General features: G+C 45.8%; 1 protein-coding gene across 2 annotated transcripts in view; it reads left to right on the top strand.

The window, feature by feature from the left end:
• Window positions 1-13,044, top strand: part of NSL1 (NSL1 component of MIS12 kinetochore complex) — a 150,642-nt gene that overhangs the window by 112,456 nt on the left and 25,142 nt on the right. For both annotated transcript variants that reach the window (XM_085612872.1, XM_085612871.1), the window contains exon 5: window positions 3,494-3,561. In XM_085612872.1, the coding sequence (XP_085468998.1) occupies window positions 3,494-3,561 (68 nt within the window). The remainder of the gene's footprint in view (window positions 1-3,493; window positions 3,562-13,044) is intronic.

The following is a 13,044-nucleotide window of genomic DNA, read 5'->3' as shown; positions in this document are numbered from 1 at the left end:
TCTACTCACTCTCTACTCACTCTCTACTCACTCTCTACTCACTCTCTACTCACTCTCTACTCACTCTCTGCTACTGTCTCTGCTACTGTCTCTGCTACTGTCTCTGCTACTGTCTCTGCTACTGTCTCTGCTACTGTCTCTGCTACTGTCTCTGCTACTGTCTCTGCTACTGTCTCTGCTACTGTCTCTGCTACTGTCTCTGCTACTGTCTCTGCTACTGTCTCTGCTACTGTCTCTGCTACTGTCTCTGCTCACTCTCTACGCTCACTCTCTACGCTCACTCTCTACGCTCACTCTCTACGCTCACTCTCTACGCTCACTCTCTACGCTCACTCTCTACGCTCACTCTCTACGCTCACTCTCTACGCTCACTCTCTACGCTCACTCTCTACGCTCACTCTCTACGCTCACTCTCTACGCTCACTCTCTACGCTCACTCTCTACGCTCACTCTCTACGCTCACTCTCTACGCTCACTCTCCACCTCTCCAACTCTCCACCTCTCTACACGCACACATATGCACATATATATATATGCATATGCATTTATGTACGTGTATATATATATATAAACATATATAATCTGCATATCTATATAAATGCATGCATACATATACGCATACATATGCATGTTATGTACATGAAAGTTTGAACAACACTAATAAAGGCAAAGCTAAAAAGCCACCTAATTACAAACAGAATCGCTTTAACTTAAACGAGGGCGAGACCTGTTGCATTTTCTATGCTTGTTTACTTTGGTTCCATCAAGAAGGCATTCAGATGTGTCACACATTTGCCATAAATTCTGAATGTTAGCACTCTAGTTGCTCATTAGATCACTGTAGTAAAGCTACTGCTCACCTGGGAATTCTGCTGCTGGTATTCAAAGTGCATGTTTCAGTCTGCATGTCAGAATTTTTTAATTAAATAGAAGAGAATTTGAGAAGTCACTCTAAATGTGCCCTCATTTTTCTTTCTGCGGCACTAATCATACTTTCAATGGCAAAATGAACCCCCTCAATTTGTTTCTTTTTAAATTAAATGTTTTAAGAGTTACCACTTTATTCCAATCAAGATTGCTTCAGGTGTGCCATACGTTTGTCATAAGTAGGAGTGTTAGTGCTCCAGTTGTTCTTTAGAACACTCTGGGAAGCTGCAGTAGAACACAAAGGAATCAACTGACAGTCTCTGCCCTTGTTGGATGTACATGTTTTACTGAGAATGTCAGACTTCATTCTCACATGACTGAGAAAGATAATGTGAATTTACAGAAAATATGCTCTGTTTAGCTTGTAGATCACCTTCCAAACCTCTGTGGGAAAAGCATGAGAAAATAGTTTTTTCTCAAACATGATTCATAATATCCCAACAGAAGGCTTTTTCACATGGTAAAATCACCACAATTCCTAAAATTAGTATGGTACCATCAACAAATGATTTATAATGTAACTAAAGTCTTAAAACCTTCTATTAACTGCAATGCTTTTTAATGAGGTGCTATCATGTATATTGGTCCCAAGATGGCTGCCAACACTTCTTGGATGAAGTGCTGACAGCCAATCAGATCTCACAATGAGATGTGTGGTTAGGCTCCTCCCAGATATATCTATGATTTTACTTTTGATTTTCTCAGCAACTACGGAACGGATTTACACCATTTTACCAAAAGGCACGAGTGTGAACCAAGGGCTACCTCTTTGCCAAATTTCGTGTAATTCCGTTCAGCAGTTCGGGCTGCAGCTGCGATTAACGGTGCCTATGGAAAATTGCATGGGGAAAACACTTTTTGGGACCCCCCTTTTTTCTCGGCCCCCGCTTGACGAATCACCCCGAGACTTTCAGGATAGGAGCGGACCGGAGCGCCTCACCAGTTTAGAAAATTTCACGAAGATTCGTCAACTGACACCAAAGTTATTCCATATAGAATGTTGTGGATTTCCTATGGATAATGGGTCCTAACTATAACTACCTACTGGCGACCGCCAGTAGGTAATATATATATACACACTTAACTTACCTGTGTGGTAAAGACATGCAGTGTAGCAAATGAGTGGTAAAGACATGCGTGATAATTGTGCATGATCATAGAATCTATGTTTGTCCAGCAGGGTTACCTTTGACATTCTTCCCACATCACTAAGCCTCTTCGTCTGAGATGAGAAACCCTGAACAATTTACACATTGAAACTGTTTTTTTTCTAAACTGAATCACAGATCTACATTTGTTAGCCCAAATATTTGTGATTTCTGGGGCCAATAACTCTATCCGAGCATTTGCCACGACCACCCAGGCCATATGGATAATGGCATGTATAGCCTTTGCTATTTTAAGTTTCAGTTTGCTGTGAATTCTGGTGGTATTTTTTGAGTGTTTTCAGAACTTGTAAGAATCAGTGATAATTACAGTTTACACTTGTGGTTAAAATAAATAAATACAAGAACAGTGTTTTTCTAGTGCATAAAGAGCTTTGTACTGTGCTGCAAAACCACTGTCCTTATACCTAAGCCGCTTATTGATACCCTTAGCTTCCTGTTCTCAACATCATTACCCATGGAAACCACCCAAAGGTTGAGTATGGCAAATAGTCAGATGCTAAAGATACCTCTCTGGACACTCCTGCTCTTTAGTCTGTAGGCTTTTTGCCCTCTTCACCACCTCCTGCTCCCCTCCGCCATGGTACTGGAACAAAGCATCATTCGCCTCTTTTTCTATGCTGTAGAGAAATAGTGAGAGAGAGAGGGTTATCTTGGGGATGGAATGCTTGTCCGTATGAAAATTACTTGCGTTTTCAGTATGGTTGCACAAAGCTCTGCAATAAAGCAACTATAGGAGCAGGTTGCTGTAATGCCGCTAGGTCTAGGGATAACCAGGCTGTTAATTGGAAAGAACCTGAACACCGGCAGTCCCCAAAAAAGGTAACTTTATTCTTTGGTATTCATGGTACCCAATAAACCTTCATTGTAAATCGCTGTTATTCGTTTATGTATCTTTTAAATTTCCTGTATCCGTCTCAAACATGTTTGTAACTTTTTGACATCCAATAGTGTTACAGGGAAAGGCACATTCTAAGACATGGAATTAAACTGTTGACTAGTCAATTGAGTATTCCTTTTAATCTGTTCCGAAATAATAGATTGTAACAAGTGAGTAGCTGGAGCAGTGAAAAAAGATGGGTAGCATTTACTCTGAAGCGTGTGACTGAGAAATGCTTGTCTCTTATGTTAAGTACTCATAGTACAGTAATTTTGGTCCACCGTAATAGGGAAGGGGTGCAATCGCTGTGATTATCAGAGTTGCATGCTTCTCAATGCCTGCTTCACGTTTGTTGTAATTTGTTTTTAATTGAATGCCTGTTGTGTTTTTAATTTTTTAATTTTATTTTTTTACATAAAATGGGAATGTAATTTTCAATAGTCTTATGCTCCTCAGGTTTACCTCCCTTACACTCCACACCAGAGACAAGTTTCATTTTTTTCTTTTTTTGTTGTTGTAGTGTCTGGCATGGCTAATTTGACGTCTGAAATGTCGACTGTGTCAAAAAAGATAAGCGAGAGTATGAAGGTAAGACCCAATATAAATTAACCTGTTTCCCATGGAGCTTCTAGACCACGGGTACTCATAGTACGGCCCGCGGGCCGGCGGCGGCCCGGCAAGCCTTCCGTGGCGGCCCGCAGACCTTACAGACACCATACCTGTGTTTTTTACATCGCCGGTTGCAGCAGCGTGGAGCTTCTGGGGCCCGGGCGATTTCTTTTAAAGACCATTAACTTGTAAATGAGGCTTTGTTGAATTTGACCTGATGCAGGGGCGCTAAGAAGAGGTGAAATACAATAAAGCCTCATTAACAAGTGAATGGTTTTTAAAACACCTGTTAAGTACTTGGGTGCGGCGGCGGCTGTGTGTGTTCTCGGAAGCTGTCTCAACGTGGGTGAGGTGTCAAAGGGTGAGGAGGACAGCAGGGTGAGGTGACGGAGGGCAGCAGGGAGTGAGAGCAGCAGGTGAGGTGACAGGGGGAGGAACACAGAGTGCGCAGAGGGAGGAAGACAGAGGGAGAGGGAGAGGGGGAAGACAGAGGGAGACAGATAGGGAGACAGACAGGGAGACAGAGGGGGAGGGAGACAGAGGGGAGGGAGGGAGAGCGAAAGGGAGACAAACAGTGATTCAGAGAGAGAGGGAGGGAGATGGAGAGAGAGAGAGGGAGACAGAGAGAGGAAGGGAGACAGAGGGAGGGAGACAGAGAGAGAGAGAGGGAGACAGAGAGAGGGAGGGAGACAGAGAGAGGGAGGGAGACAGAGAGGGAGGGAGGGAGACAGGGAGAGGGAGGGAGACAGGGAGAGGGAGGGAGACAGGGAGAGGGAGGGAGACAGGGAGAGGGAGGGAGACGGAGAGGGAGGGAGGGAGACGGAGAGGGAGGGAGACGGAGAGGGAGGGAGACGGAGAGGGAGGGAGACGGAGAGGGAGGGAGAGGGAGGGAGAGGGAGGGAGAGGGAGGGAGAGGGAGGGAGAGGGAGGGAGAGGGAGGGAGAGGGAGGGAGAGGGAGAGGGAGGGAGACGGAGAGGGAGGGAGACGGAGAGGGAGGGAGACGGAGAGGGAGGGAGACGGAGAGGGAGGGAGACGGAGAGGGAGGGAGACGGAGAGGGAGGGAGACGGAGAGGGAGGGAGACGGAGAGGGAGGGAGACGGAGAGGGAGGGAGACGGAGAGGGAGGGAGACGGAGGGAGACGGAGACGGAGGGAGACGGAGACGGAGGGAGACGGAGGGAGACGGAGACGGAGGGAGACGGAGACGGAGGGAGACGGAGACGGAGGGAGACGGAGACGGAGGGAGACGGAGACGGAGGGAGACGGAGACGGAGGGAGACGGAGGGAGACGGAGGGAGACGGAGGGAGACGGAGGGAGACGGAGGGAGACGGAGACGGAGGGAGACGGAGACGGAGGGAGACGGAGACGGAGGGAGACGGAGACGGAGAGGGAGGGAGACGGAGAGGGAGGGAGACGGAGAGGGAGGGAGACGGAGAGGGAGGGAGACGGAGAGGGAGGGAGACGGAGAGGGAGGGAGACGGAGAGGGAGGGAGACGGAGAGGGAGGGAGACGGAGAGGGAGGGAGACGGAGAGGGAGACGGAGAGGGAGGGAGAGGGAGACGGAGAGGGAGGGAGAGGGAGGGAGAGGGAGGGAGAGGGAGGGAGAGGGAGGGAGAGGGAGGGAGGGAGACAGACGGGGAGAGGGAGGGAGACAGAGAGAGTGAGTGAGACAGAGGGAGAGAGAGGGAGGGAGAGAGAGAGAGGGAGGGAGAGAGAGGGAGGGAGAGAGAGGGAGGGAGGGAGAGAGAGGGAGGGAGGGAGAGAGAGAGAGGGAGGGAGAGAGAGGGAGGGAGGGAGAGAGAGAGAGGGAGGGAGAGAGAGGGAGGGAGAGGGAGGGAGTGGGAGGGAGGGAGTGGGAGGGAGTGGGAGGGAGAGAGAGTGGGAGGGAGTGGGAGGGAGTGGGAGGGAGGGAGAGGGAGGGAGAGGGAGGGAGAGGGAGGGAGAGGGAGGGAGAGGGAGGGAGACAGAGATAGAGATAGGGAGGGAGACGGAGATAGAGAGGGAGGGAGACGGAGATAGAGAGGGAGGGAGACGGAGAGAAAGGGAGACAGAGTGAGACAGATGGAGGGAGACGGAGAGAGGGAGGGAGACAGACGGTGAGAGAGATAGAGAAGGAGACAGGGACACATAGGGAGGGAGACGGAGACAGAGGGAGACAGGGAGGGATAGGGAGAGAGGGAGGGAGACAGACAGACAGAGAGAGATAGAGGGAGGGAGACAGAGAAAGGGAGACAAACACAGAGAGGGAGACAGAGAGAGAGAGATAGAGGGAGAGAGGGAGGGAGGGAGAGGTAGGGAGACAGACTGAGACAGACAAGAGGGAGACAGAGGGAGGGAGACAGAGGGAGGGAGACAGAGGGAGGGAGACAGACGGAGGGAGGGAGACAGAGAGAGGGAGAGGGAGGGAGACAGAGAGAGGGAGGGTGACAGGGAGGGAGACACGGTGAGGGAGACGGAGAGAGGGAGACACGGTGAGGGAGACAGAGGGAGAGAGAGAGAGGGAGGGAGACGGAGAGAGATAGATAGATAGATAGATAGATAGATAGATAGATAGATAGATAGATAGATAAAGATGTGTGAATGCCGGGTCTGGTGGCTCAGTGGACGAAGGCGTCCGCTGCAGGGGCCTGTGTTCAACCTCATGGTCATAGGTTTTTTTTTGCTCTAGCCCCGCCTCCTCCCCCACTGCCCCCGCCCCCACCGGTGCGGCCCTCAGCCACAAACCACACTGTAAATTTGGCCCCCGAGAGAAAGTTTGTGAGTACCCATGTTCTAGACCCTATCTGATGCTTTCTGTGCGTGTCCAAACTTTCTCATTCATGGAGGATACCAATCTCTCTGCTACTAGGAACTTCATATAGGTGGACATTTGTAAGGGACCGGTTCTCAGGACAACTGACGAGTGAAGATTTGGTCTTTGGGTTTTGAAACCTGTGTAACATGATCCCCGCTCAATTAAATTAGTCAAAGCTGCTAACGTTTTTTTGATAACTAAACTATACAATTAAAAAGGTATATTGTTGTTTGAAGTTGCACAGCAAAATAAATCTGTTTCGTTCAGGTTTTTATCAGTTCACATTGGACAAAGAGCATAAAAATTGACAATGAAAATATTTTTTGCATTTTTGTAGACGTGATGCTTTTATTTACCACTGTCCAGTACGTAATACCAGTGTCCGAAACATGTTTATATGAGATGCAGACAAATTGGTAGCTGCAAAGAAATTGATCGATCAGTTATGTTTATGGGCAGTACTATAAGGATATGCAACAGATTACCATTTTGTTGCAAATAAGTATGTTTATATTTAATCACCCTCGTAAAGGTCTATACCAGCTGAAATATGATCCACCTCACAGGCTGTGGGATTGAAAAGCTTGCCTTTAGCAGATGCACCCTTTCCTTAGTCAGGGAGCCCCATGCTGGCGCAAAGGCACTCCTGGCAGCTTAGTTTGCAGTTCTACTCTGACGCTAGCTCTGGAGTTCTGCTACTGCAAGAGCTCCCTTATTAGGAGTTTCCAACTTTAAAAAGTATATGCTGGCAAATAGAGTGCACTAAAGGCCCAATTACGATGTTGGGCGGAAAGCCTCATCCCGACATTCAGAATCTCCTCGACCGTGTTGGAACCCTTCCAACCGACTCCGTCAGTTTACAATCTGCCCGACCGATTTACAATGTTCGTGGTCGGATTGCAAACCGCACAGTCTTTCCGAATCTGTTCCGACCGGCTCTCGGAGCAGCCGTGTCAGTCGGACCAGAATCGCACAACTCTACAGATAGCCTTTCTGACTGAGCGATTACGATGTCCGTTTCCAAAAGCCTTTCCGAGTCGACCTGTCCGACACAAAAAGGCTGTCAGAGTGACTTTGTGGGGCCCCTAGCAGGCCCCCCTTCACCCTGTGGCCTCCGGTTGCCCCCCCTGTAAAACCCTGCACTGTGTGGCAGGCACCATGGGGTGCACGCAACAGGGATTTCTGCAAACACCCTATTTGCCCATTGGAGCCTGTGTTGTCGGGTGGAACACGGGCTCCTATAGGAATCAATCGGAATCCGACTGAACAGTGTTCGGTCGCATCATAATCTATTGGGCATACCGCGAAACGCGAGTCAGTGGAATCCGAGACGGTGTCGGGCAGAAAGTTTCCGCACAACCTCCTAATCGGGCCCTAAGTGTGATGCTGTCGTCTTCCGTGGCAGAGAATGCTACATCTCTAGTTGAAGCACATCAGTAACAACCTCTTGTTACTCTGGGAAAACGCACAGAAATTGTGGGGACATTAATTCATGCTTCAGACATGCACCAGTCAATTGTGCTTTGATAACTACTCCATTGGCTGCTGGTAAGAAGTCAGGAGACCTCAGCTAACATATGTAGAGGGCACGCTGATTTATGCTGGATTGGGCAAATTGATTCCTCCAACTGTACAGTCGATTATTTTACTAAATTATTATATTCCGGTATGATCAAGGGTATGCCTTCTTCATAAGATTGGGTTTTTAATGTGAGGTCAGCTACCAACGGCTCGGCCTATCCCCATGATAAACAAACGTTTTGCTGCCTTGAATTAGCAATCAAGCAGACTGCTGACGTTTGTGTCCTCAACCCACTCTAACGTGGCTAAACTAATGGAACGAGTATTGAGCACAAGTGTAAAACAAACATTTGCAAATGGAAGCTGCTGCTGTTCCCCAACAACCGATAACATGAGAATTATTCCTGTAATACTTCAGTGTATGATATTGGATTGCTAAAAAGTTGGAAAATTGGACGTCCACTCTCACTGCAAGTATTAGATAAAATCCAACTGTTGATGGAGGAAATAAATGCAGGCCATGACTTGGGAGAAGCACCTCAGACCGCATCTTCAGATATTGTCGAGGGAGGCCCCCGAAAACACAAAACAGTCAAACGAATGGAAGTAATTTTGAAAAAGAATCTGGAGAAACTGAATAGATTACTCAACGCACAGAATTGGGTTTAACAGTTGGAGAAGCTCTGAGGTTTAGCTAAACTTCTAGAAAGGTTCTTAAATCTTACGCTTTCTATAAATCTTGCATTTTTGTTCGAAAAAGAAATGGCCTGGGAGTACATTATAGTACGTGTGCCTGGAAACTCACAAGAAGAGATGCATGTAACAGGGGGCTCAGTGAGTGAAAAACAAATGTAGAAAAAGCACAGACTTGGCTCTGCAGACTTCGTTTATCCAAACACCTATACTAAAGAGAGGACATTCTACAAAAACCATGAAGAATGAAAATGCTGCTTGCAAGCTGGATGCTATGGTATCTGCAGTTTTGATTTCAAACTAGATCTTATGGTAGCTGCAGTTGTGATTTCACTTCATCTCAGGGCACAGAAAGCAGGCAGGCAGCTGACAACAAAAGCACAGTAAATTCAGGAATTCTTGTTATCAGGAACTGGCGCACTCTCTGCTCACGAGCCCTCATTCAGAACCCAGCACAGTTAACACATGTATTAAGCCTCAACTCGGAGTGTGGTTGGTAATATAACCCACTCCTTTCTGATTAATTCAGCAAGTCTTTGTTTGGAGAGAAATGCCTAATTCAGCTGCAAAAACAAAAATCAATGTAATTTGAGTCCTCAATTGCTTATTGCTTTAGCTGTTTTAATCAAGTGAGTATGACCAAAATCTGAACCACAAAATAAAAATCCGAAAAAGAAAATGGGAATGTTTTAAAATTATTGCAGTCTCGAATGGTGCGGCGCTATTTGACCATGAAAGATGTATAACTCGTTGAATTTGTCACTGGATACTATGCAAGCCACATATAGTAAATTATAAGGACTTGAGACGAAATTGCTAGCTTGTACCTCTCAAAATAATTATTTTGTTGACTTGTGATAGACGAGTTGAATAGCAGTATTTTGCTTCTGTTTTAATGTTTAAAAAGGTCAAATGGTGATGATAAATGTATCCATTCTCCAACTAGGGCTTGTAAATTTAGAACAACCCATAAAAACTAACTTAGGAAAACAAGCTGCTAGCGAAATAGATTTGGGCAATTTGAGAGACAGTGCAATGACAGTGAGACACTGTCCTAATATAGCCAATATCACAAAAGGAAACACTTATCAAAACTCCTTTTATTGCCACGGCCTTAACACACTCACTAACCAAGTGCTTCTAGGTGGAATGCTTCTGCCAAGGAGGGAAATACAATTGATGTGAAGGTTCCCTCCTTTGTTACATTTTTAGCTTGGAATGTGGCCAGTCTAAACGGAATCAGAAAATTACAAGAGGTGCATTTCTATGTGATCTATTAAAACTTTATCAGTGTCAAAGACACATGGGCAATGGAAATACCACCCTCAAAAGACTACTAGTCCTTTAACATCTCTTTGGCATGTTCTGATAAAAATGGCTGCATAATTGGAGGCCATTTGTAGATATTGCCTCAAGTTGAAACCATGAAGTAGTACAACTTAAGACTTCACGTGGACTATCTAGTGTTTTGGTCCATTGTCTGTGAATAGATGACTAGCATCCAGGTTCCGTGTGAACATCTTGCAATGACAAATTATAGTGAATTTTTAACTCCATCCTGACAGCTACTCAATTCGGCACAGGAGTTAGCAGATAAGCAATGGCAAACTCTGAATGCAAAGTAAAAGCAAATGTAGGTAAGGCATTTTAGCCATCCTCTAGCCCTTCATCTTAAGGCACTTAATGGTTTTCTACAAAGGGACTCACCGGTTCAATTTTGCTCCCATGTTAGAGCCACAGTATTTGAATATCATTTTGTTTCTTTATTCTCTATGGTGGGAGCATCTAAAACATCCTTGGGAGACAAACCAATTGTTTTTTGGCCATTTTTACTCCTTTGGGACACTGTGAGGCGCCATTTTGGGCAGTGCGCACTCTAGTCCCTGGCCACGTGTATTTAAGGAGAGGTGCTGTGCAGAAGCTGGAAGGTCTCCTTGCTTACTTGCACAACTGCTGATCATTTTTTAAGTGTGTTTTACTCTGTTTTAACTTGTTTGAAACTTTGGGCACTTCGGCGATTTTTGCAAGTTCAAAAGTGTTTCTGAAGGGTTCCAGGATATTGGGAGCAGCTAAAAATCCTGGGGGGAGGGGGGACAAAAGATTTTCAGCCATTTTTACTCCTTTGGGATACAAGGCACCTTTTTGAGCAGTACATGCTCTAATACCCAGCCACATGTATTTAAGGAGTGGTGCTGCATGAATGCGGAGTGGACGCGCCAAAGCCAAGCCCGGAAGCGGCAGTGCCAGCCACTCTGCCAGTTTTAAGACCAAAGGTTACCTACGACAGTCTTGCTCTGCGCAGCCTTGCCCCTAAACTGTCCTGTGCACCCCACATTTCACCTCACCTATTAAAAACGGACTTCTCCTGTACACTCTGTCATTGGACTCCTAATGTATTAGCAAAGAGTATTCTTCTGCCTACACCCACGCAACTAGCCAAGTCTCAGCGGAATTCTTGGCTGTGCTATTGAATGTTAGCTGTTTGCAAAAACATGAAATGCACAACTTTGAGTTTCTAGAGGAAGAAAAGCTGGACCATCTGTTCCTCACAGAATTCTCAAATCTGTCTTTCTCCAAGGCCATTCCTTTAGGATATAAAATCCTTAGGAAGGAATGACTTAACAGCAGAGGCGGAGGGGCTAGCTCAAATGCATAAAAGTGAGTACAATTGTGTATCTATCCACCTGGAGGAATTGGATGGAGCTGAAGTATTAGGCTTTTCCTGCACCCTATCTTCCCTGCAGTCTATAGCTGGGGCTTTGATTTATAGACCTCCAGGTCATTTCGGCCCCTATCACGGAGTAGTATTCTGGCCCCTTGGGCCCTCAAATATGCAAATTATTTAGCACTGGGCGATTTTAACCTCCATTTGGACAATCCATTAGACTCTGAGGTAGCCTCTTTTACTGACATGTCTTCCCTTTCCTTGCCAAACAGGTGTTTAAACATACTCACCAGGCCAGTCGTATTCTAGACCAAATTTTTTCGAATGTAAAGACTGAATTGTTTGAGTCCTTACCATTAGTATGGTCAGATCACCATCTGATTAAGTTCAAATGGCTCAAATCCAACCATAATAGTCTCCCCTCGGAAGAAACCCAGACCGTGTCTAGAGCCTTCCACAAAATTCTTGGTCAGATCTGTGCCGCTCTTCGCAAGTAGATCCCTCTTTTATTTTGGGGGTTCCGGAATTGGATGTGGAGCACTTGGAAGGCTGTATTCTTAATACCATTAACGACTTTGTTCCAGTATCCGCACTCTGATCCCTTAAAACCAAACAGCCGGCTCCTTGGTACAATGAGAATCTAAGAACTGGTAAAAAGCATTATAAACATCTCGAGGATATGGCGGAAAAACTATAATCTGGATCAAAAATGTAACTATAAATTAGCACTAAAAGAATATTATTTTCAGGTTCGCTTAGCTAAAAACGCATTTTTTGAGACTAGGATTGAGTTGGGAGGGGGTGGGGGGAATCCCCCAAAATTGTAAAAATACAAGTTCAATGGAAACATGCTAAAATCGTGCCCCACGGCTGATCCTAAAGTCCAAGCTAATTATAGGCCAATCCCACTTCCTGCTTTTTCAAAAGTTTTAGAAAAATATGTAAGTTCTCAAATCTCGAGTTTCCTTGAAAGTAATAATCTTCTGCACTGGAGTCAGTCAGGCTTAAGAACTAACTGCAGTATGGAAACAGCCCTGCTAGAGGTGGTTGAGTACATTAAGAGCATTCTAGATAAAGGGGGTAAGGCCGTTTTGATTATATTGGATTTATCGGCAGCCTTCAAAATGGTTCCCCATGAGAGACTGCTGGCCCGTCTACAATCCATTGGGATAAGAAGCCCCACCTTGAAGTGGCTGACATCCTTTCTGAATAATAGAAGTCAAGAAGTTTGGACTCCTCAGTTTTCCTCCCCAATCCGTGATCTGACAGTTGGAGTGCCTCAAGGTTTGGCACTTACCCCTAACTTATTCAATATGTATCTCACACCCTTGACTGTGTTGAAACATGGGGAGCAAAGGTAATATCATATGCCGACGACACCCAGTTGCATTTCACATGTGAAAAAGGTGAAGAGCTTGATGGAGGAGCTATTAAAACTTGCCTCTCCACTGTGTTCAACTGGTTGTCCTGCAACCAACTAAAATGCAAACCTGTTAAAATGGAGATTGTGCTTTTTGGCTCCACGCCTCCTGATTTGTGAAAGACTTTCTGGCCTAAGGCTGCTTCTCCTCAATTGAGCACGGTAAGGAATTTGGGAATCAAAATTGACAGTGCCCTTTCCTTCCAATCTCAAATTCAGGCAATGGTTGGCCCTTATTTTGGGCTATTACGTTAATTGAAAATATACTTAAATCTTTTGTTGGTCTAAACTAAGAAAACGGTGATCCAAGCCCTGATCACTTCCATCCTTGATTATGGAAATGCACTATACATGGATCTTCCAGAATAC

Source organism: Triturus cristatus, chromosome 6, assembly GCF_964204655.1.
Source record: "Triturus cristatus chromosome 6, aTriCri1.1, whole genome shotgun sequence".
Taxonomy (NCBI): Eukaryota; Metazoa; Chordata; class Amphibia; order Caudata; family Salamandridae; genus Triturus; species Triturus cristatus.
Note: the sequence above shows the minus strand (reverse complement) of the source record. Positions and strands in the feature narration are given on the sequence as shown.